Source organism: Natrix helvetica (assembly GCF_964273705.1).
Source record: "Natrix helvetica genome assembly, chromosome: Z".
NCBI lineage: Eukaryota > Metazoa > Chordata > Lepidosauria > Squamata > Natricidae > Natrix > Natrix helvetica.
In genome coordinates, this window is record NC_138554.1 from 137,856,987 (window position 1) to 137,882,327 (window position 25,341).

Sequence of the window (25,341 nt, forward strand, 5' to 3'; positions counted from 1 at the left end):
GCTGCTGCTGCTGCTGGATCACTTAACAATGGTGGCAAGAAAGTTCATAAAATGGGGTAAAACTCACTTAACAAAATTCTCGCTCAGCAATGGAATTTTTGGGCACAATTGTCATAAATTGATGACTAACTGTATGATGGCCAGGTTTGGGTCTAGTCGTGTGTGTGTGTGTGTGTGTGTGTGAGAGAGAGAGAGAGAGAGTATATGAAAACGCTGTTAGTGTGGCAATGCTCTTAAGTTTCCTAGAGTCGTGAGATTATTTTTTTTTTGTAGGCAAAATTCCACTTCTTACACAAGCAGAATTTTTGATCATCACTCCTTTGATTTTTTTCCCCTTTTGATTTCACGGTTCCAGATTTTGGTTTTTACATATTTTCTACTTTTTTTCCTCCCCTTTCCTAAGATTTGAAGATTTTGAGACAGAAATTTCCAAGGGTTTTGTTGTCCTGCCTTTAAACCCGCTGAGTCTTTGAGTTGGTTGACCGAAAGAATGGGATCCTCTTGGAAGAGATGGGTCTTCGCCGTGGTGCTGCTTCCTGTGGTAAGCCATTTTAATGATGTTACACTCGTCGTATTAAATGATTGCAAAAGTTCCATTCTGTTCAAATAGATTACAACACATGGCTTATAATCACACAGTTGGTAAGCAGACAGACGACAAGGGCACTAAAGCATATAATGAATGTTGAGGGAACTGGGCATGTCTAGTTTAATGAAAAGAAGGACTAGGGGAGACATGACAGCATTGTTCCAATATCTCAGGGGTTGCCACAAAGAAGAGGGAGTCAAACTATTCTCCAAGGCACCTGAGAGCAGGACAAGAAGCAATGGGTGGAAACTAATCAAGGAGAGAAGCAACTTAGAACTGACGAGAAATTTCCTGACAGTTAGAACAATAAATCAGTGGAACAGAAATTGCCTCCAGAAGTTCTGAATGCCCCAACACTGGAAGATTTTGAGAAGATGTTAGGCAGACGTTTGTCCTGAATGGTGTAGGGTCTCCTGCTTGAACAGGGAGTTGAACTAGGTCCCTTTGATCCTATGATTATGGATTGATGGATGAATGGCCAGATAGATAGATAGATAGATAGATAGATAGATGATAGATAGATAGATAGATAGATAGATAGATAGATAGATAGATAGATAGATAGATAGATAGATAGATGCATACATACATACATAAATACATACATACATATGGATGGATGGATGAAAAAAGGAAAGTAAGAAAAAGAGAGAAAGAGAAAAAGAAAAAAGAGATAAAAAGAAGCTAGCAAGGAAGAAACAAAGATTAAATGAAGGAAAATAAAGAGATAGAGAAATAGAGGGAAGAAGGAAAAAGAAAGGAAGGAAGGAAGAAAAAGGAAGGAAGGAAGGAATAAAAAGAAAGGAAGATAGAAAGACATAAATATAATGAATGAAAGTAAGTAAGTAAGAAAAAGAAATAAAAAAGAAATAAAAAGAAGCAAGTAAGAAAGGAAGATTGAATGAAGGAAAAAGGAAAAATAGAAGGAAGAAGGAAAAAAGAAAGGAAGAAAGAAAGATAAAAAATATACACAGATAGAGATGATAGTTAGATAGATAGATAGATAGATAGACAGATAGATAGATGTGAAAGAAGGTAAGAATGTAAGAAAAATAAAATATAAAAGAAGCAAGCAATGAAGAAAGAAAGATTGAATGGAAAAGAAAGAGAAAAATGGAAGGAAGAAGGAAAAAAAGAAAGGAAAGGAAGGAAGAAAAGGAAAAAGAAAGAGACAGACGAGAGAGAGAGAGAGATAGTTGAAACAGAGGAAGAAGAATAGGGAGCAGAGATAGAGAGATAGACATGTAACCAGAATGATGGTTGGGTAGGTAGATGTATGGAACTGTGGATGGAGGAATGGATAGACGGATGGACAGACAGACAAACAAATGAGGATGGATGGGGAGAGATAGTAAGTAGACAGATAATGAGCGAAATAGAGATTTGAGGAACACATATACAAGAGAGAGGTGGGGGGGGGCGGAGAAAGAGAGAAATGTTGTGAAACCTCCGTTGCCGTCCAAATGAGCAATTTTCTGCTTGCTCAATTTCCCCAGTGTTTTCCTGGCCCACTGAGAAGGTCTCCACTTCCCCCAGAAAAGACTGCAAAAGAAAATAAACCCTTGGGTGTCTTCCAAGGTTTCTGTTGTCCTCCTTTTAAAATAACCCCAATGCTGTTGACATTTAACTGAATTTGGTGATTTGAAACAGATTCGGTGGCTGGGCTGCAGTTGCCTCCCCAGCCACTCAAAATATTACTTTTTTGCCAAAAAAGGAAGCCCCTACCCCCAGCCCCCCCCCACTCCTGAATCATCCAAGCCATCTGCCTGCAAGGAAGCCCCATTCAGAAGAACAGGAAATGAGGATTTAAGAAGGTACTTTCTCTATCAGACTGATACCCCAAGCACTTATTTACTCGGTTTTTAATTCTGCCTCTGTTTTCTTCTTCTTCTTCTTCTTCTTCTTCTTCTTCTTCTTCTTCTTCTTCTTCTTCTTCTTCTTCTTCTTCTTCTTCTTCTCCTTCTCCTTCTCCTTCTCCTTCTTCTCCTTTTCCTCCTCCTTCTCCTTCTCCTCCTCCTCCTCCTCCTCCTCCTCCTCCTCCTCCTCCTCCTCCTCCTCCTCCTCCTCCTCCTCCTCCTCCTCTTCTTCTTCTTCTTCTTCTTCTTCTCTCTCTCTCTCTCTCTCTCTCTCTCTCTCTCTCTCTCTCTCTCTCTCTCTCAAAATGGCTCTGTGTGTGTGTGTGTGTGTGTGTTCCAGCATAACTCTGGAACACCTTGAGCAATTTCAACCAAACTTGGTATATAGATGACTTACTCTCTGGAAAAAAAAAAATACTGGGAAGGGTGTGTCTTCTGTTAAGATACAGGCTGTTGTGCCTTACAATGGCTTCTACCCTACTGCTGTAAAATGTCTTCAACTGCACAGTGCAGTGGAGTTGCCATAGTAACGGCTTCACAGTACTCCAACAGGGGGCTCCCTCTGGTAAGGGAGAAAATCCAATAGTGGAAATTACGTTTGGTCGGGGCATTTTCCCCCTATAAATAAATACCTGGACAACGCAGGATTATCGGCTAGTTTGTTGTAAATAAAGCAAGTGGGTGAACATAATAACATTCCTCCTTCCTCCTATTTTCCTCACAATAACAACCCTGTGAGGTGGGATGGGCTGAGAGAGAGAGAAACTGATCCAAAGTCACCCAGCCGGCTCTCATGCCTGAAGTGGGACTAGAACTCAGGATCTCCCTGTGATTCATTCTAAGTAGCCCAACTGGCTTTGATGCTTAAGGTGAGACTAGAACACACCGACTCCCAGTGACAGGGCAAAAGTTACCCAGCCAGCTTTCATGCCTAAGGCAGGACTAGAACTCCCCATCTCCCGGTGATTAGCCCAAAGTCAGCCAGCCAGCTTTTGCGTCTTACATCTCCTAAAACTCACCATTTCCTGGTGATTGGACCAAAGTCACCCACTTAGCTTTCACACTTAAGGCAGGACTAGAACTCACTCTCTGCTGGCTCCTAAGCCAACACCTTCACTCCTAGACCAAACAGGCTCTTGGAGATATTTTAGTTCCATGCCCAGGGCAGTAACCGAGTTGTTCACAAAATGCACAAAACTAGTGCTTTGTGTTGGAGGCAGAGAGGGGGCCAGGGCCATCTGACAGTTACCAGTGAGGCAGACAAACAACTGGAGCCTGTTCCCAGTGTGCACATGCACAGAGTTGCCAGAGGAGGGGAACAGCTAAAGAACAGGGGTCGACTTGGGAGGAAGGCCAGAGATAGACGATGAATGGCCCCTCCCATAGGGAATAAAAGAGGAGCGACAGGGGAGTGGAGTTTGCAGGAGACAATTAGTTCATTCCTGCATTCTTGCCAAATATTGCGACGCATGAAAGATCTCGGCCTGGCCACTCTCCAGGCCTGATAAAGGTCAGTAATTGTGACCTATCTTGGAAGACTGTGGGAGAGAAAAGACTTTGCTGGAGAGGAATTTAGAACTCGGTATGTTTGAACTGTATATAAAATGTTTTTCTATTGGTAATCCTCGACTTACGATCATAATGGAGCCCAACATTTCTGTTGCTAAGCGAGTGAGTTTTGCCCCATTTTACAACCAGTTGATAAGGTTGCAAAAGGGGATCACATCTCTCTCTGTCTCTGTCTCTGTCTCTCTCTCTCTCTCTCACACACACACACCTTAACCGTCATAAATAGGAATCACTTGAAAAGCATCCAAATTCTTATCACGGATGCTGCAACAGTCGTTAAATGTGAAAAACAGCCAGAAGACTATTTTTCTCAGTGTGGTTGTGGCTTGGTCACTAAATAAAGAGTCAAGGGCTACTTGTTATTTTTTTTAAGGGTCCTTCACCTTGTATTCGTGGGGCATCTCACTTTTCTAAGATCTTTGTACCTTGTTGAAATTGACAGCCACAGGTAATAAACAGTTCCCCCTTGACACTAATTAGGGAGATAATTGCGTCTTCATCTAAGAAGGTGCAAGCAGAATTTGGGGTGGTAATAAGAGAGCGGCAGGAAACAGGGAGGTAAATATAGGCTTGGAAGAAACTTTATGCCAGCTTAAAACAGGGTAGTAGTTTAGCACCTGGGTGCAAATCACTAAGTCCCGACCTCCAGCAATAAGGATGAGCAAATTGGTCCATTTCAGATTTGCTCCACGCATGGTTTAATGTTTCTCAGTAAGCTTTCAAACAATAGCTACAAAGAAAATTAGGGGACTGGAGGCTAAAGCATATGAAGAATGGTTGCAGGAATTGGGTATGTCTAGGGTGCAAACAGGGTGGCTCACTGGCTAAGACACTGAGCTTGTCAGTCAGAAAGGTCGGCAGTTTGGCAGTTCGAATCCCTAGTGCTGTATAATAGAGTGAGCTCCCATTAGTTGTCCCAGCTTCTGCCAACCTAACAGTTCGAAAGCACGTAAAATGCAAGTAGAAAAATAGGGACCATCTTTGGTGGGAAAGTAACAGCATTCTCTGCGCCTTCGCCGTTGAGTCATGCCGGCCACATGACTATGGAGATGTCTTCGGATAGCGTTGGCTCTTCAGCTTTGAAATGAAGATGAGTACCGCCCCCTAGAGTCGGGAATGACTAGCACATATGTGTGAGGGGAACCTTTACCTTTAGGCTAGTGAAGAGAAGGACTAGGGGAGACATGATAGCAGTCTTCCAGTGTCTCAGGGGCTGCCACGAAGAAGAGGGAGTCAAGCTATTCTCCAAAGCTCCTGAGGGTAGAACAAGAAGTAACGGATGGAAACTAATCAAGGAGAGAAGCAACCTGAAATTGAAGAGGAATTTCCTGATAGGGAGAACAATTAATCAGTGGAATGGCTTCCCTCCAGAAATTGTGGCTGCTTCAACACTGGAAGTTTTTAAGAAGAGGTCAGACAACTATGGGTGTGAAATAATATTGAGCAAAGAGGTTGGACTAGAAAACCTCCAAGGTCCCTCTCAATTCTGTGATTTTGTTATTCTGTGATCTCCCACTCCATCCCAAACACATGGAAAAATCCACATGCATTTTTATGTGCGTCTTCTGTATTGCGTTATTTTAAATGCACATTTATCATCTTCTTGCACTAAAGGGAGGCTTTGCAGAATTTCGCAAACTTTGAGAGATGTGAGGATTTGGCTCCCAGAATTTCACGCTTGGTATTGATAAGAATTCTGGTAGTTGAAGTCCATGGGGTTGGATACATTAAGCTTGACTGGCTTAATATATCCAATAGGTTTGTGGGGCCCTTGGGGCGCTCTGGGTTTAGTTGTTTGCTTGCAGATGTTTCATTAGAAGCTGGGACTTATGACCTACAACCACAATTGAGCCCAAAATTTATGTTGCTAAATGAGACAGTTGTTAAGTGAATTTTGCCCTATTTAACAATCTTTCCATGTAAACAGTCACAGGGTACTTCTTTCATGCACGGTGGTTATGCCCGAAAGCAAAAAAACATTGGACTAAAATACAAAAATGGTTACAGGAGATTGCAAATGCCCAAGTAGAGCTTGAAGCAGAATTGTTCCTTCTGGGGATTATTAAGGGAAAGTATATGAAAGAGATAAAATATTTAATTTTGCACATAATTACAGCAGCGAGAATAGCGCAAGCACAATGTTGGGAAAGTGATACCATGCCGACCGACTGTTTGATAATCCAAAAGATTATTGATTGCGCAGAGATGGATAAAGTCACCTTGGAGTTAAGGGACAAAGAAAGCTCAGAATATTATACAGTTTGGGAAAACTGGTATCAATGGATGAATAACAGGAACATGAAATGTAGAGGTTAGAAACATAGATGTATAGATATAGGAATGATTAGGAATATATAAAAATGTATGTGAAGAGTAAATGGTTATGTTAGTACTATCAAAAAGGATTGTAACGTATACAAAACTATTTTTAAAGGTATTTGTATCTAATGTTTTAAATTCTCAATAACATTTCCCCCCCCCCCCAAAATCCACAATCTTTCCTACCACAGTTGCTAAGTGGATCACTGCTCTTATTAACATAGTCACACTGTTGTTAAATAAATCTGGCTCTTCCATTGACTTTGCTCATCAGAAGGTTGCAAAAGGGGATTGTGTGACTGTCGTAAATATGAGTCAGTTGCCCAGTGCCTGAATGTTGATCATGTAATGCTGCAACGGTCGTAAGTGTGAAAAATGGTCCCTTTTTTCAGTGCTGTTGTAACTTAAAAAGGCTTTTAAGAAGAGACTGGGCAGCCCCTGGTCTGGAACGGTGCAGGGTCTACTGCTTGAGCAAGGGGCTAGACTAGAAGATCTTGAAGGTCCCTTCCAACTCTGTTATTTTGTTACGCTGTGGCTGGTGTCAGCTTTGACGATCTCCAGCTACCGTATTCTTTGGCAGCCTTGTTTCCTTTTTCCACTGACTCTTCCCAAGATAATTGCTTTCTCTCATAATTTCTCTGGCATGTCATAGTCAAAATCCGTGAGATGCTTTGCCTTCCGGTGACATGTCTGGTGTTAATGTCCTCCTCTGCTGCTTGCTTGTTAGCCAAGTATAAGTTGCTTTACTACCCGAGGAATACGCAGGATCGATCCTTCTCCCAAATGAGCTGATTTTCTTCCTGTTTTGATATTTTTAAGATCCTACTTTTGCCGCGGAGAAAAAAGTCCTTGTGCCATTTCAAATGCAGCTCTTCGCGGAGAGGAGTAACAGAAGCACAGAGTCGGAAGGGACCTTGGAGGTCTTCTAGTCCAACCCTGTGTTCGAGCAGGAGATCCTATACCATTCTGTACAAATGGCTGCCCAGTCTCTTCTTACAAGCTTCCGGTGATGGAGCCCCCACAACAGAAGAATAGAATAGCGGAATAACAGAGTAGTAGAACAGCAGAATTGGAAGGGACCTTGGAGGTCGTCTAGTCCAACCCCATGACTCAATAGGATACCCTATACCACTTTCAGGCAAATGGCTATCCAGTCTCTTCTTAAAAACCTCCAGTGGTGGAAATGGAGTCCTAAGCAACCTGCTGGAATTTTGCAACCGGTCCAGCAGGCTGGCTGGCTGGCTGACTGAATCCTCAGCTAGCAAAAACACAATTATTTAGAGGGGGGGAGGGGAATAAAAGGCGGCCAAGATTTCTACCCCAATCCTCTCCCTTATATCTGCTCGTTTCCTAATCTTTGACCACTTAACGGGCCGGAGAGAAGGCATCTGCTGCCAATTTCTCCTTTTGCCAGCTATATTTGGAATTTGCTCTCCGAACGCCCACGCTTCCGAATCCTGCTCCATTCTTCTGGCTTGAAGTGTCTCTGCAACCTTCCGCTACTCTGGCTAATTAGAAAGGGAACCAGGTTGCAAATGGATTTCTCGCCCACCATCTTTGCAAAGCGAGGGGGTTAATTAAAGTCAGGTAAAATAGGGGATTGTCAGGCATGAAAGATCAAGTCCACACACGATGCATTGCTAGTCATGCTTATTTGCTGAGGAATTTAATCAACTGCAGGCAGTCCTTGACTTACGCCCAGAACCCGGACCAGAATTTCCATTGTTAAGCAAGGCAGTTGTTAAATGAGTTGAACCACCGCAAAAAAAAAAAAGTCATTGCATCGAAGGTCACCCTGTCATTTTATTTATTTGATTTGTCAATCATTTACAAGATAATAGGAATAGAATAGAATAGAATAGCAGAGTTGGAAGGGACCTTGGAGGTCTTCTAGTCCAACCCCCTGCCTAGGCAGGAAACCCTATACCGTTTCAGACAAATAGCTATCCAACATCTTCTTAAAGACTTCCAGTGTTGGGGCATTCACAACTTCTGGAGGCAACTTCTGTTCCACTGATTAATTGTTCTAACTGTCAGGAAGTTTCTCCTCAGTTCTAAGTTGCTTCTCTCCTTGATTAGTTTCCACCCATTGCTTCTTGTTCTACCCTCAGGTTCTTTGGAGAATAGCTTGACTCCCTCTTCTTTGTGGCAACCCCTGAGATAAGAATAAACATGAGTATGAACGGAATTGGTATGAATAAATGGGGACGGTAGGACAGGGGTGGTAAGCACGATGGTGCACTTATGCAAGCCCCTTACAGACCTCTTAGGAATAGGGTGAGATCAAAAGTAGGAAGTTTAACGTTTAAGTTTTGGGGATTTGAAGATGTTACAATAGAGTAAGGAAGTGCATTGACCACTGTTGCTGAAGTCGTATTTTCTGCAATCATGTTTGGAGCAGTTTACATTGAGTTTGTATCTGTTGTGTGGTCTTGTATTATTGTGGTTAAAGCTGAAGTAGTCATTGACCAATAAGACATTGTAGCGGATATTTTGTGTACTACGCTTAAGTCTGACCGAAGGTGGTGTAGTTCTAAGGTGTCTAAGCCCAAAATTTCGAGCCTGGTGGCATAAGGGACTCTGCTGCAAGCAGAGGAGCGGAGGATTTCTCGTGAAATACCTCTGGACTTGCTCGATTGTATTAATGTCCAATATACAGTGAGGATTCCAGAGAGACGAGCTGTATTCGAGAATTGGTCTGGCAAAGGTTTTGTATGCCCTGCTTAGCAATACAATATTACCAGAGGAGAAGGTTAGGTTAACAACTCTTAACGCCTTTTTGGCGATGCTGTTATAGTGAGCTCTAGCTCTTAAATCGTTTGATATGAGTAACCCAAGGTCCTTGACAGAGTGAGGGTCATCTATGAAGTCGTATCCGCCTAGCTTGTATTTGGTGTTCTGATATTTATTTATTTTTACCCATGTGCAGGACAGAGCATTTGTTGCTTGAGATTTGGGGTTGTCACTTTTTTGACCATTCAGACACAAAGTCTAGGTCGCTTTGAAGGGCAGTAGCATTGTCGGTGGTGTTGAAAAGTTTAACGTCATCAGCAAAGAGGACACAGTTGCTTATAAGATGATCGCAAAGGTCATTTATGTAAAATATCAGGAGCATGGGTCCTAGAAGAGGTGCAGGGTTTGATAGGGCGCTCCCTATTTTGACTATTTGTTGTCTATTTGACAGGAACGCAGCAATCGACTTATGAAGGGATCTGGAAATGCCGTAAGAGTTTAGTTTTAATAGTAGTTTATCGTGTACCACTGAATCAAAGGCTTTGCAGAAGTCAATGTAAATTGCTGCTATTGCTTTACCCTGGTCAAGTTGAGTACTCCATATGTTTTTGCAGTGTAGGAGTTGCAGATTGCAGGACAATTTTCTTCCTGAAGCCAAATTGTTTTTTAGAGAGAAGGTTGTTTGTCTCCAAGGGAATTACAGAATAACAGAGTTGGAAGGGACCTTGGAGGTCTTCTAGTCCAACCCCCTGCTCAGGCAGGACACCCTATACCATTTCTGACAAATGACTGTTCAATCTCTTCTTAAAGACTTCCAGTGTTGCAGCATTCAACTTCTGGTGGCAAGCAGTTCCACTGAGTAATTGTTCTAATTGTCAGAAAATTTCTCCTTAGTTCTATGCTTTTCCAGCAGTTTGCTCACGGTGATGTGTTTAATGGGGGTGGGGAGGTGTGGGGATCAAACATTTTAATATTTCCCTTCTTTTAGAGAAACTCGTTAGAGTACGGAATACAGGTGGTCCTTGACTTACGACCACAGCTGAACCCAACATTTCTGTCACTAAGCAAAAATGAATTTTGCCTCGTTTTACATCCTTTCTTGCCATGGTTTTTAAGGGAATCACTGCGGTTGTTAAGCCAGTCACACGGTTGCTAAGTGAATCTGGCTTCTCTGTTGACTTTGTTTGTCAGAAGGTCGCAAAAGTGGACCACGTGACTCCAGGACACTGCATCCATTACCTAGTTTGGTCATGAAACGTCTGCAAGAAAAAGCATCCAGCTCAGATAGCAGCAATGAGCCCATTCTAAAACTATCCATCTGCAGCTATTAATTTGGCTTACAGTCAAGAAATCCTTTGGAAGGCTTATTGTTGATTTGCTTTATAAAACTAAGGAGAACTTTCCTAACAGTGAGAATAATCAATCGGTGGAACTTGCTCGCCTTCAGAAGTGGTGGATGCTCCATCAGTGGAGGTTTTTAAGAAGAGACTGAACAGCCGTTTGTCTGAAATGGAATAGGGTCTCCTGCTTGAGAAGAGGGAGTTGGACTAGCCCAGGGGTCCCCAACCTTTCAGACCTCAGGGACCGCTAAATTCATAATTTTAAATCCCGCAGACCACTAATATGATCTGCCTAAAGACCAGCTGCGTGGGCATGGCTAGGTAGTCATGTGACTGAGTGCGTGTGGCCAACTATGTCACTCACATCAAGGGGCATATTGCCAGCCTCTCCTTGCCCCTCCCCTCCTTGCCTGGGCTCCTTAGGGCCCCAACAGGAATCAGTTGTTGTAGCTAAGCAGCCACCAGGAGAAAGAGTTGGCAAAACAGCTCAGTTCACATTGGATCTGACTAAGGAGGAGGCTCAACAGAATCACCTCACTGAGGACTAGGAGCATAGGCTTTCCAAGCAGAGGGGAGACCTGCGGGAGTGCAAGGCCAGGGACCGGCGCCTGGAGGCTCAGTGGGCTGAGATGGTCAGCCAGTTCCAGGCCATGATGCAGTCCCACTGGAACGAGGCCCTCCGGCTCTTTGCCACCAGCTGCACTTCTTCCCTCCAGCCTTCGCCCAAAGCCCCCCACCAGGAGGCTGAAGCAGACCCCAAGTCAGAATTTCTGCCCCCCTCCGACCCACACAAAAAGACCCCGAAGGGGGAGACTCTCTGCAGCAACACAAATGTCCATTGCACATATCCGTCCCAGGGACCGTAGTTTGAGGACCCCCGATTTAGTGCAATATAAAAAATGCAGATAATTTTTCTGTGGACCACCAAAAGTTTCTCACGAACCACCAGTTGGTGACTGCTGGACTAGAAGACCTCCAAGGTCCCTTCTGTTATTCTGAAAGATTTTCCGACCATCCTTGAGTGCTAAAGGAGCTGTTGTGCTCCTTTGTAACACGCTGGCTGGGGAAGAGTCTGCTGAACACAACCTAACATAGATTATCCAGAAACATGACAGCAACTGCCAAGCTTAAATAAAGAGGCCAGAATTTGGCTGTTGAGAATTTAAGCCTCAACCTCAAAAGGACGCTAGTTTATACAGAACTTGGGCAAAAAAATGTGGCAGATGGCTCAGAACCGGTGGGTGTTTTATTTTTTTAAAGAAAAGTTCTGGGTTTAGCAGAGATTCGGATTCTATATCATTGGAAGCGTTGAATTAGTGTCCCCAAGTCCCGTATCAATCTTGCAACTCTGCAAATACATTTTGTCCTGAAACACTGTCTATTTATGAAGTGGAATTCATTGGGCTGGTGTTCGTCTTTTCCTGTCTTACAGACTGCAGACTAAATCTTTTTCTGAATAATTTTTCTTTTTCCCATTCCTTTTTGGAAGGATTGCACCACTGTTACAAATAAATCAGTTTTCCCCATACATTTTCCCGCTAGAATAGAACAGAATAGAATAGAGACCAGAAATAGAGATAGAACAGAGACAGAACAACAGAACAGAACAGAACAGAATAGAATAGAATAGAGAATGGAATGGAAGAGAATAGAGAATAGAATAGAATAGAACAGAACAGAACAGAACAGAATAGAACAAAACAGAACAACAGAATATAATAAAGAATGGAAGGGAATAGGATAGGATAGGATAGGATAGGATAGGATAGGATAGGATAGGATAGGATAGAATAGAATAGAATTCTTTATTGGCCAAGTGTGATTGGACACACAAGGAATTTGTCTTTGGTGCAGATCCTTTCAGTGTACATATAGAAATATAGAATAGAATACATTCATCAAGAATCATAACATACAACCCTTAGTGATAGTCTAAGGTTTCTAATAAGCAATCAAATCATACTAAGAAATAAATAAGACAATATAAATCGTAGAGATTCAAGCAACATGGTTATAGTCGTAAGTGGGAAGAGATAGGTACTAGGAAGGAAGAGAAGAATAATAGTAATACAGTCTTAGTAGATACAGTAGTTTGACAGTGGGGAGGGAATTATTTGTTTAGCAGAGTGAGGGCATTTGGGAAAAACTGTCCTTGTGTCTAGTTGTCTTGGTGTGCAGAGCCCTATAGCGTCGTTTTGAGGGTAGGAGTTGAAACAATTTGTGTCCAGGATGCGAGGGGTCTGTAGATATTTTCACAGCCCTCTTTTTGACTCATGCAGTGTATAAATCCTCAATGGAAGTCAGGTTGGCAGCCATTGTTTTTTCTGCAGTTCTGATTATCCTCTGAAGTCCGTATCTGACTTGTTCGGTTGCAGAGCCAATCCAGACAGTTATGGAGGTGCAGAGGACAGACTCAATCCTTCCTCTGTAGAACAGAATCAGCAGCTCCTTGGGCAGTTTGAGCTTCCTGAGTTGGCGCAGAAAGAACAATCTTTGTGGTGCTTTTTGGATGACGTTTTTGATGTTGGGTGTCCATTTTAGGTCTTGAGATATGATAGAACCTAAAAAGTTCAACAGTCTCTACTGCTGATGCTGTGTTGCCTAGTATTGCAAGAGGTGGTAGTATGGGAGGGTTTCTCCTAAAATCCACCACCATTTCTACGGTTTTGAGTGTGTTCAGTTCCAGATTGTCCCGGTCGCACCACGAGGCTGGTTGTCCAACCTCCTGTCTGTATGCGGATTCATCGTTGTCTCGAATGAGACCAATCACGATGGACCTTGACTTATCACCATTCCTTTAGGGACTCAACACCCAAAAAAGAGACTTACGACCAGAATTTTCACAATTGCAATCCTTGCCTCATCCCCATGATCAAAATTCATACGCTTGGCAACTGGCATGTACTTATGACAGTTGCAGTGTTTCTTTTCCCTTTTTACATAGTAAAGTCAAGGGGGAAGCCAGATTCACTTAACAACCTTGTTACTCACTTAATAACTGCGGCAAGAAAGTTAATAAAATGGGGCAAAACTCAACAAATGTCTCACTTTTGCAACAAAAATTTGGGGAGCAATTGTGGTTGTAAGTCAAGGACTACCTGCCAATCTTTCCATGACAGTTTTGATTTATTCCCATTTCTTTGTGAAAGGATTACAGAGCAACAATTAGAAGGTAAAATACATGATCAACTTTATTTTATAAGTGTAATCTTTATTGTCATTGTACTTAAATACACCAAAATTGGTATTTTAGACAGCAGACTTCCAAAAATTACACTTAGTCCTCGACTTACGACCACAATTGAGCCCAGTATTTATGTTAGTAAGTGAGATATTTGTTAAGCGTGTTTTGCCCCATTCTACGACCATTGTGGCCACAGTTGCTAGATAATCACTGTCCTTGTAAAGTGAGTAATATGGTTGTTACGTGAATCTGTCTTCCCCATCGACCTTGCTTGTCAGAAGGTCACAAAAGAGAATCACATGACCCCGGGACCCTACGACCGTCGTAAACACGAGTCAGTTGCCAAGAGCCTGAATTTTAATCACCTGACTATAAAGATTGTGCAATGGTTGTAAGTGTGAAAAACAGGGAATAAGTCCATTTTTTTCAACGCCATTGTAATTTCAAACGGTCACTAAATGAACTGTTGTAAGTCGAGGACTATTTGTATCCAGATCGAAGGATTTCAGCTTTGCCGTCTCATTCTGGCATCTAATTTTTCCTTCCTCGTTCTTGTTTCAAAGAGCTGTGATAAAAATATCATTGTCTTTAAAGCATGTCCAATTTTGTCCATACTCAATTGTAAGTCCATCCACTGCAATAATTAATTTTGTTTTGAAATATTCTTACTTATAAATGACCTCTGAGGAGAGAATTAGAAGGAACTTTTGATATTGTGCCAGAGCCTAAAACTGAAGATTTTTTAAAGCCAGGGGAAGGAGAGTTTTAATTTAATTACCCAATCAATTAAAGCTTTCTCCTTGGGTGGATTTTGGCAGTGACTTTGGATAAATTTCTAAATAGTTTTTTCCATTTTGAATTTCATTGCGAGCTCCCAGACAAACTCTGTCTATAGAAACTCCATCTCTATCTTCACGTGAGGAAATAAAATTAAGCCGGTTTAGGTCCACTGAGGGAAGGTGTGTGTGTGTTTTTTTTTTTTAGGATAAATGTTATTTTGAAAACTGGAAGGATTTCATCAGCACGAGGCAAAGAATTATGATTTCCTTTTTTTAAAAAAAATCTATTTTTATTTTATTCCAAAAAAACTTAAAAATCTAATATCTTTTAAAAAAAAATTTAAACACAAATGTCTTGGGAGAAAATAATAGGGAGGAAACTACTAAAATATTAAGATTAAGATACTCTTTATTGTCATTTTTCTGCCCTAAACAAGGGCACACATCCAAAATGACAACAAAACATCTCCCTCCCTCCCTTCCCCCCTCTCTCTCTACACACACACACACACACACACACACAAACACACCTACACACACACACAAACACACACACACCATCTATCATCTATCTGATCTCCCTTTTCTATCTTTCTGCTTATCTATCCATCTGTCTGTCCATCCGTTCATCCATCCATGCATCCATGCATCCATGCATCCATCCATCCATCCATCCATCCATCTATCTATCTCTACCCATCCATCATCTACCTACCTACCTACCTACCTATCTATCATCATCTGTATGTCTATCTATTTATCTATCTTTTATCATCTATCTATCTATCTATCTATCTATCTATCTATCTATCTATCTGATCTCTCTCTTCTATCTTTCTGCTTATATATCTATCATCTATCTGTCTGTCCGCCCATCCATCCATCCATCCATTCATCTCTCTCTCTCTCCACCCATTCATCATCTACCTACCTACCTATCTGCCTGCCTGCCTGCCTGCCAACCTACCTACCTACCTACCTACCTATCTATCATCTATCTATCTACCTACCTACCTACCTACCTACCTACCTACCTACCTACCTACCTAGCTATCTAGCTATCTAGCTATCTAGCTATCTATCTTCTATCTGACTGCCGGTATCTCTTTCTCTATCCATCTATCTGTCTCCTATCATTTATTTCTCTATTAATTTATTTGATTAAATGTTTATGCCATCCGTCATCCCTAGAAGCTGACTCTTACAGTCTCTTAAGTTCAAGATGCCGAGGTGGAATTCCTCTGAAGAGCTCAAACTCTCTACCTAGGAAATAGCTGTTTCCTCAATTCTTCTAAAACCTGGAGCTTTTTCCTAAAATGAATTTGATTAGAAGGTTTGGAGTAAAGTAATAGGTGCCACCTGCTTTCGAAACAATAGCAACAGATGGCATTATTTTCAGGATGAGAGACTGGTTGATTAGGGTTTTGTTCCTCATCTCAATTGGGGAGCCCACAGTTATAATTTTCACACCCGTTGTGCCTTTGTTTTCCTTTTGTTATATATATCCTTAAAGGGAGTAGGTCTCTGTTCACATGCCCTATGTTTAGGAATCTCTTTTTAGCGTAGTTAATGAGTGGAATAGCTTCCCTCCAAAAGTTGTGGGACAGGTGCTCTATCGCTGGAGATTTTTAACATGAGATTGAACAACTATTTGTCCAGGGTGGTATAGAGCCTCCTGCTCGGGCAGGGGTTTGACTAGAAGACCTCCAAGGACCCTCCAACTCTGTTATTCTGAGCTTGTTGAAGATGCAAACATGGACAAGAAAGAAGAAATAACATGGCCGCGAGGTGTCACTTTCTCTAGTGTTGTTTCCCCCCGATTTGTCTTTGGAGCAAGAGATGTAGGTAGTCCTCCACTTAACAAACGTTTGTTTAGAGTCTTTTCAAAGAGATGGTGCCACTGGAAAAAGTGACATATGATTGATCCTCGCCAAGGGTGGGTGCCGGCTTCTGTTACTGCCGGTTCACTCAGGGACGCACTTCCTGTGCACTACACACACATGCACAGTAGTAAAAAATTGCTTCTGTGCATGTGCAGAAAACAAGATGGCGGTACCTATGGTGCCACCAATAGAACCGGTTCAGGGGCGTGGCCAGCCGAGTTACTCAGCTGAACCAGTCTGAACCAGTAGGAACCCATCTCCGATCCACTTATGACCACCCCACCCCCACCCCCACAATCATGTGGGTCATTGTGCTCAACTGGAACATGATTTCATCTGGATTCTTTTTTTGGGGGGGGGGGGGAAATACATCGATTTTGGAGAATGTATTTGGTGCATTTAACCAGACTAAAATTGATTAGAGATGTTATTAAGAAGTAAACGAGGATACTTGATCCAGAACGAATCCGAATTAACTGAGTACAGAAGCTGTGGTAAACTTCCCACAAGTTGAATATAAGAAGAGATTTTTAACAGAGGGTTTGGAAATTTTAATTGTGCCTTTTTATTGTTTTTATCGATTAATTACATTTTGTTAGTAAGATACTCCTTGACTTACAAACATAATCAAGTCCAAATGTTTTGTTGCTAAGTGAATGTAGAGATTCTCAGCCATCCAGGTCATGGTTGTCCCAAAGGAGGCAATAGGACTTTCTTGTTTTTTTTCTTTGAAGACGTTTCGCTTCTCATCCAAGAAGCTTTTCCAGCTCTGACAGGGTGAGTGTTTCAACGGCTCTCTAAAAGAATGCAAATGACCAGTTTTCTGCAAGGAGTCTCGATCAGGGATGAAATACTACTGATTCAGACCAGTTCATCTGAACCGGTAGTAAAAAAAAAATGCCACCAGTTTGGGCGAACTGGTTTTTCCGACAATCAGCTGTGACATGAGATTATAAATTCAAATTACATGGCACAGCGGATTCCCCCCCCCCCATTGTTCCCTTACCTTTTCAGGTATGCTTGGTAGCAGGCTCCGCCCACTCACCTGGACCTCATCAAGATCAAAATAGCTTTTTACTGAAGAGACAAATTAGAGATAATATGCAAAATATATTGAATTCATTAGAATATTACAAAGTACACTCTGGGAAACAAATGGCATTGTTAATTTTGGATGCACTGAAAGCTTTTGATAATGTAAATTGGCAATTCATGATAATACAATTGCAAATGATGGATTTGGGGGAGGGATCATGTCTGTTTTTGATGCTCTGCGCATGTGCCCAGCCCTGTGGAATTACCTCCCCCCGGATATCAGGACTACCTCCGACCTCCGCTCCTTCCGTGCAAAGCTCAAGACCCACCTTTTCCAAGTAGCTGGCCTGGCTCAACCATAGTTTGATCATATCGCTCCTGACGGGTTTTTAATCTTGTAATTTTATTTAGGGGATTTTAAATTGCAATTTTAACTCTATCTCTTATCTGTCTACCTCCTCCACGTATACGTCTATATTTATGTGTATGTACTGTCTATATTTGTATTTTATGTGTTTTTTATTGTACGCCGCCCCGAGTCCTTCGGGAGAGGGTGCGGCTAATCAAATAAATTATTATTATTATTATTATTATTATTATTATTATTATTATTATTATTATTATTATTTGAAGTTTTCGGGGCTTCCTCACACACACACAAAGAACGTGCCTGCGCAATGCTCCGCCAAGCAGCTGGAGCATCGCGGAGGCATTGCAGGCGGTAAGTATGCATGCGCTCACTGCACACATGTGCTGTGTGCATTCAAATGGTTGACGGCCAGCCCCATTGCACCATACCGGTTGCACCAGGTTCTGGAACCCACCACTGACGGAAGTCCATTTGTGACTGGAACTGTGAAAATTTGTAGCTGAGACAACTGAATCAGCTCGGGCCGGGGTGGCAAACCTATGGCACGGGTGCCACGGGTGGCACGCGAGCCCATATTTGCGGGCACAGCAGCCCTTGGCAGCCCTCAGCTCCGGCACAAATGTACATGCTGGCCAGCTGATTTTTGGCCTTCCGGAGGGCCAGGGGACGCCATTTTCAGAAGCGAACCTCCGGTTGACCCTTTGGGCCTCTTTTTCGCCCTCCCCAGGCGTCAGGAAAACCTCAGGAGCCTGTTGAGGGCAAAAATCCCCCCCTGCATGGTGGTCATGCGTGTATACGTGGGGGTGGGGGTGTCACTTGCACATGCACAGGTGGGTGGGCATGCACACACAGTTTTTGCACAGCATTAAAGAAAGGTTAGATATCACTCAGCTAGGGTATTCCAGACGTTGACAACTCTATTACAGAAATCATATTTTTTGCAGTCAAGTTTAGAACAATTTACATTGAATTTAAAGTGGTTGTTGGCACTCGTATTATTGCGATTAAAACGGAAGAAGTCATTTACAGGTAAAGTATTACTGCGTATAATTTTGTATTGCAATACCAAGGTCTGACCGCAAGCAATGCAGTTCTAAGAGAATTTTGAGCCTAGTAGCGTAAGGAATTGCACTGTGTACAGAAGAGTGCAAGCCTTTTCTTGTGAAGTACTTCTGAATGTACTCGATATTGTTGATGTCAGATATATGGTGGGGATTCCAAATAGTTGAACAATAGTCTAAGATTGGTCTAACATATCGTAATAAGCAAGGTAATTAGCTTATAAATTAGCAATGCAAAAAAAGCTTCGCAAAATTAAATGATCATTCGTTTACTGGCCATTCCAAGTTGTGACAGACTCCCCCCCCCCAAAAGCCACCTGTTTTGAAGTTAGGAAGGAAGAGTGGGAGGGAGGGAGGAAAGAAAGAAAGAGACAGGAGGGGGGATGGATGGATAGATGGATGGATGGATGGATGATAGATAGATAATAGATAGGTAGGTAGGTAGGTAGGTAGGTAGGTAGGTAGGCAGGCAGGCAGGCAGGCAGGCAGGCAGGCAGGCAGGCAGGCATGGTAGATGATGGAGAGAAAGAGAGATGATGGATGGGTGAATAGAGATGGGATGGATGGATGGATAGGCAGGCAGGCAGGCATGGTAGATGATGGAGAGAGAGAGTTAGAGAGAGAGAGAGAGATATGATGGATGGGTAGATAGAGATATAGATAGATAGACAAGCAGGCAGGCAGGCAGGCATGGTAGATGATGGAGAGAGAGAGTTAGAGAGAGAGAGAGAGAGAGAGATATGATGGGTGGGTGGATAGAGATATAGATAGATAGACAAGCAGGCAGGCAGGCAGGCAAGCATGGTAGGTGATGGAGAGAGAGAGAGAGAGAGAGATGATGGATGGGTGGATAGAGATGGATGGATGGATGGATGGATGGATGGGCAGGCAGGCATGGTAGATGATGGAGAGAGAGAGAATTATATATATAATCCACCCTGGGTGGGTGGATAGAGATATAGATAGATAGATAGACAAGCAGGCAGGCAGGCAAGCATGGTAGATGATGGAAAGAGAGAGAGAGAGAGAGAGAGAGAGAGAGAGAGAGAGAGAGAGAGAGTGAGTGTTGGTAGATGGATAAACAGAAAGAGAGGTGATAATAGACAGGTAACTAATCAGCCATTAACCCTCAATTCCCCCCCACCCCCATGCCCTGAAGTCTAGGGTTCTCACCATCGGCCTGTTTTATGCTTTCCTGCAGACTGCATCCTTGCATTCTGATTGTTTCATCAAGAAGGAACAAGAAGCGTGTTTAGACTACATCCAGAAACAGACCTTCAATGGATCATCCCCAGGTATGTGCTGGAACTCGCCACAAATCAGTAAAATCCCGCCAGATCTCAAAATCATCGAGGAAGATACTCTGAGGAGACCACACCTGAGCCCAAAATTTCTCGTTTTTTTTTCCATTCAAATTTTTATTTTTTTATATTCTTTATACATATCAATGCGTGAATGGTGTGGTAACTGGGTAACATACATTTCAGTAAACATAAACATAGTCTTATTATTCCTAAATATTACCTTTCATTTCCATATTATTTATATATGTCTTTTATTATCACTTCCTTTCTGAACTATCATTCTGTCCTTTTGTATATCTTAACATATTAATATGTAATTATTGTTATTCCCCACTATTTTCTATCCCTATTGTAACTTTTTTTCTCCCTTTCATATCGCTTTAATATTCAAACATGTTTCCCCCCAATTTTGTTGTTCATATTTCCTTAGTTAAATCAACGTTCCATCCTTCATTCTTCCTTTTTTCAATATCTCCTTATACAGTTTTAGTATCAATCATGATCATTTATATATTTAGGTTATTTCTATTCATGTTCTTTCCAGTTCTTCAATCCATATAATTCTACTGTTAATACACATGTTTAGATTGATATATATTTATATATATTTCCCTAATGGCCCATTAAATTCTAACCTTCCACTATCATTCATATTTTTATACATATTTAGCCATTCAAAGCTTATTTTTCCCATTCTTCCCATCCATTCATATTACAATATTATCCTGATATCTATCACACTGCTAAAATAAAAATCCAACCTGTATTATTTTGATATTAATACACATTATTGAAGTATATTCATAAAATATTTTTTTATTCTATTTTCCCTTATCCTTCATCTCTTACCTGCTTCCGAACCTTTAATCTTATTTTCTTTTTAGTTTTCCTCCCATATTTGTCCTTTAGGACTTTAATTCCCTGTACAATACAATAATTTAATACAATAGCAGAGTTGGAAGGGACCTTGGAGGTCTTCTAGTCCAACCCCGTCTAGGCAGGAAACCCTATACCGGTTCAGACAAATGGCTATCCAACATCTTCTTAAAGACTTCCAGTGTTGGGGCATTCACAACTTCTGGAGGCAACTTCTGTTCCACTGATTCATTGTTCTCACTGTCAGGAAGTTTCTCCTCAGTTCTAAGTTGCTTCTCTCCTTGATTAGTTTCCACCCATTGCTTCTTGTCCTGCCCTCAGGTGCTTTGGAGAATAGCTTGACACCCTCTTCTTTGGGGCAACCCCTGAGATATTGGAAAACTCCCATCATGTCTCCCCTCGTCCTTCTTTTCATCTATTTGACTATGCACTCTAACTTTTCCTCCCAACTCTACCCTTTCCCACTGTCTAACTCCAGAACTATCCATTCCACCTCCCCTGTTCTCTTCCTGTTTGTCCCATTCCCTTTTTAAATCTTTTACATTATTTCCCTCCTTTTTTAGTTCCTAAATCACTGTTTATTTTGGCAACACCTCCTCCTTGTTATCTTCTTCTTCCTGGTTTCTCTCCACTTTCCCCTCTGTTTCTTCTGGTAGTTCCATTCTTCCTTCCTTGTCCTGATCATTGTCTGTTATTCTTTGCATTAAATTTCTCAATTTTTGGTCTATACAATCAAATATTTTTTCAATGCTTTGAAAAAGCTCCATTCTGTTTAAATTCTCCTCACTTCCATCTTATGTTGCGTCTGTGGTTAGTCAATCTCTTTTTTAATCCACTGTCCAGAGTTCATTAATTAAAAAAGCCAAACTTCCAAGCCAGACTTTTAAATGTCTCATCAAATGCCAGTCCAAACAGTTTGAATTCACCAGAAGGTTATCCACGCCTCTTCAAAATATTCAATTATCTAAGGGGTCTTAACTGAAGTCCTTAGTTAATAATCAGATATCTAGTGGTCTTGGAGTAGGTCTGTATTTAACAGGTATTTCCAGTTTTTTTGAATAGTTATTTCCAAGTTTGCATATTTCCCTGTTCGTCAGCAGATGGTGTTCTCGCTTCTGTCTCCTTCAATCTCTCTGCAATAGTGTTAAGAGTTCCGATTTCAATTAATTTTAGGCCTGAATTTTCTTTCTAAGCATGATGGCTGTTAAGAGAGTTGAGCCGGACTGTTAAGCAAAACAGAATAACAGAGTTGGAAGGGACTTTGGAGGTCTTCTAGTCCAACCCCTTGCTCAAGCACTGCAATTTTTAAGTGAATCACATGGAATCCAGCTTAGCAAGGGAAGTTTTTGGCCCAATTGTGGTCATGAGTTGAGGACCACCTGTATATAAAATTAGTGCAAATTGCATTTCCTTCTGGCACTGATGATGTCCTCCTCCTCGTCGTCCCAATCCCCATTTCCTCCTAGCATTGATGATGTTACCTAGTTGGGTCATGAAACGTCTGCAGGAAAACCACTGAGCTCAGAGAGCACCAAGGATCCCCTAGTTCTCCCCCTCTTCCTCCTCTTCCTCCACCTTCTTCCTCCTCCTCCTCTTCTTCCTCTTCTTCTCCTCTTCCTCCTCGTTCTCTTCCTCCACCTTCTCCTCCTTCTCCTCTTCCTCTTCTTCTTCCTCTTCTTCTCCTCCTCCTCCTCCTCCTTCTCTTCCTCCTCCTCCTCTTCTTCTCTTCCTCCTCCTCTTCCTCTTCTTTCTCCTCTTCCTCCATCTCCTCTTCCTCTTCCTCTCCACACACCCCAGTCCCTCCTAACACTGATGAGGTTCCCTAGTTGGGTCATGAAACATCTGCAGGAAAACCACCAAGCTCAGAGAGCCCCAGGCCTGCCCAGTCCAACTCTGAGTTACAAAACTTCGGTGCGAAATAAGATCTCGCCATTGGGTCTGGCAAACCCTGGATGAAGCATAGAGCCAACGTGCCAAATGTCCTTCCCCTCCCGAGAAAGGCTCAGCTGTCTTACACCCTCTTGCCACAGAGCAGGAAGCGTTGTTTTCTGGAAAGAAAAGGGGGATTTGGGGAAAGAATGAGAAAAATGTCCTACAGGTGTTCTGGGCGGTGGGGGTCGAGAGGGACATTTTCTCTCATATCCCCTGGGTGTCAGGATTGGAGAAATGTGGAAGGATTTTATTTTCTCTCTTTTTTTTAAAAAAAAAATCACTTTATTTCATGCAACAAACAAATAAAGCCTCCTGACAACTTCTGGCAAATAGAAAAGAAGAGCTAAAGAAGCAGGAAGAGGTTCACACGGAGATAGTCCTGTTGGGAGAAATGTCCTTCTGGGTTCAGCTCCAGGTGGGGGAAAAGATCCTGGAAACATGGAGGCTGCTTGGAAAGATTATTTTAATGGTGGACAGGATCACATGGCTTGAGCTCCTGAAGAGAAAAGGAGGATCAGATGCTTCCAGATGTTGGGTGAAGAAAAAAAGAGAGCAGAGATGCTGAAAGTCCCTAGTTTTATATCCTCTCTGGCCTTTGATCTTGATCTTGTATTCTGATTGGTTGTCAGACTCCAATGGGGCCATGCAGGGGCAAATCCCTAGGCTGTGTTTTGAGTCCATGTTTGGTTGAGCATTGCTTCTTCCCAGGTGCCCTGTGGTGAGATGGGTAAAGGGCTAATAGTATCACGCCTTAATCCCATCACCCTGGAGCTGAAGGGGGAGATCTTTGTTATGTAGAATAGACTGCCTCAGGCCTTTTAATGGCCCGTTGACAAAGGTGGGGGTAGCTATTAAGACTGAGCCTGTTTCCTGCCTAAAAGCATGTTTCTCCATTTCTGATCCAGGGAAATATAATATTCCGCCTTTTCAATATTTCCCAGGATATTTCATTCTTCTAGGAGAGGGGTGGGTGCTAACCTCCTACAGGGATATACAGCATGTATTGGAACTGTTGTTTAAAAATGGAAGATGGTTGTAATCATTCTTCCCCCTGGCCCTAGCTGTATTTTTGATGATTAGGACAAGATGGGTAGGACAATCCCTCTTCCTCTCTCCTCTCCACTCTTCTCCTCCCTTCCCCTCCCTTCTCCTCCTTCCCTCTCCCTCCCCTCCTTACTTCCTTCCCCCTTCTTCCTCCTCTCCCCCTTCTTTCCCCTAGCCCTTCCCCCTTCCTTCCTTCCCCTCTCCTCTCTCTTTCCTCTACCACTTCCTCCCTCCCTCATTCCCCTTCCTCCCTCCCTTCTTATCTTTCTTCGTTCCTTCCTTCCTTCCTCCTTATTTTCTTTCCTTCCTTCCCCCTCCCTCTCTCTCTCCTTCCCTTTCCTTCTCAACCATCCCTTCTCCACCATCTTCTCAACCTTAAAAAGTTCTTAAATAGAATTTTGCCATCTTTTCCAAACAAGGAGGGGGGAAGTGCTCTAAAACAACCATATAAAAATGTTCAGGGACCTCTGAATTCAAACAGCACAACCTCCAGCACATAACGTGAGGGATATCCCCAGTAGTTGAAGAAAAGCAGATAATTTACAGATTTGACAATACCAACTGATAGTCAAGTGGAATTGCTGAAAAGAGACTGGGGAAAAAATTGCGAAATATCAGAATTTATCCACTCAAATTGAGAGATTAGGGAATAAACCGGCAAATTGTTCTCCCGTAGTTATTAAAGTGTTGGGAGCTTTAATAGAATTGTCAAAACAGCTGAAAAAAATATAGAATTATTCAGTCTTACAGCATTAAGTTTGCAACAAACAAACAAAAAACCCACCAGCTTTGCTGCAAATTCAGTATATATTTCAGTGATATCTGGACAATTCTTATAATTTGAATTAATTCCAAAGCACCAGTATTCTTCAGAAGAGAATACCTAATAATAAACACACTTAAATATTCAGAAACACACACACACACACACACACACAGACACAAAATGGAATTTCCACATTTTCCTTAGAAAAGAGTGTCAACCATATCTGGTGGACTAGTTAAGATACACAACCTGGCAAATTAATTCTACCTTACAGATTGTCTTTGAATTATGACCACAATGGAGCCCAAGTGTTGTTAGTAAGCGAGACATGTGTTAAGTCAGTTTTGCTCCATTTTAGGACTTTTTGAGACCTTCTAACAGGCAGTCAATGGGGAAGCCAGATTCCCTTAAAAACCATGTCATTCACTTAACCCCTGCAGTGACTCACTTAACAACGGTGGCAAGGAAAGTTGCAAAGTGGGGCAAAACTCACTTAACAAATGTCTCACTTAGCAACAGAAATGTTGGGCTCAGTTGTGCTCATAAGTCAAGGAGCACCTGTATTCATTCATTCATTCATTCATTTTCTATGACTCCGTATGACTTACTATTGCAAAACTTGTATTACAATTAAAAATACTAAAAAACATTTTAAAACAATAAAAAATTCCACTAAAAACATCCAGATTAAATAATCATAG

The 25,341-nt window shown here is 42.0% G+C and overlaps 1 protein-coding gene across 7 annotated transcripts in view; it reads left to right on the top strand.

Moving 5' to 3' along the window:
- Positions 1-25,341, top strand: part of LOC309401172 (pituitary adenylate cyclase-activating polypeptide type I receptor-like) — a 105,888-nt gene that overhangs the window by 37,296 nt on the left and 43,251 nt on the right. For all 7 annotated transcript variants that reach the window (XM_081970217.1, XM_081970219.1, XM_081970218.1 and 4 more), the window contains exons 2-3: positions 404-541; positions 19,920-20,013. In XM_081970217.1, the coding sequence (XP_081826343.1) occupies positions 491-541; positions 19,920-20,013 (145 nt within the window). In that variant the 5' untranslated portion in view covers positions 404-490. The remainder of the gene's footprint in view (positions 1-403; positions 542-19,919; positions 20,014-25,341) is intronic.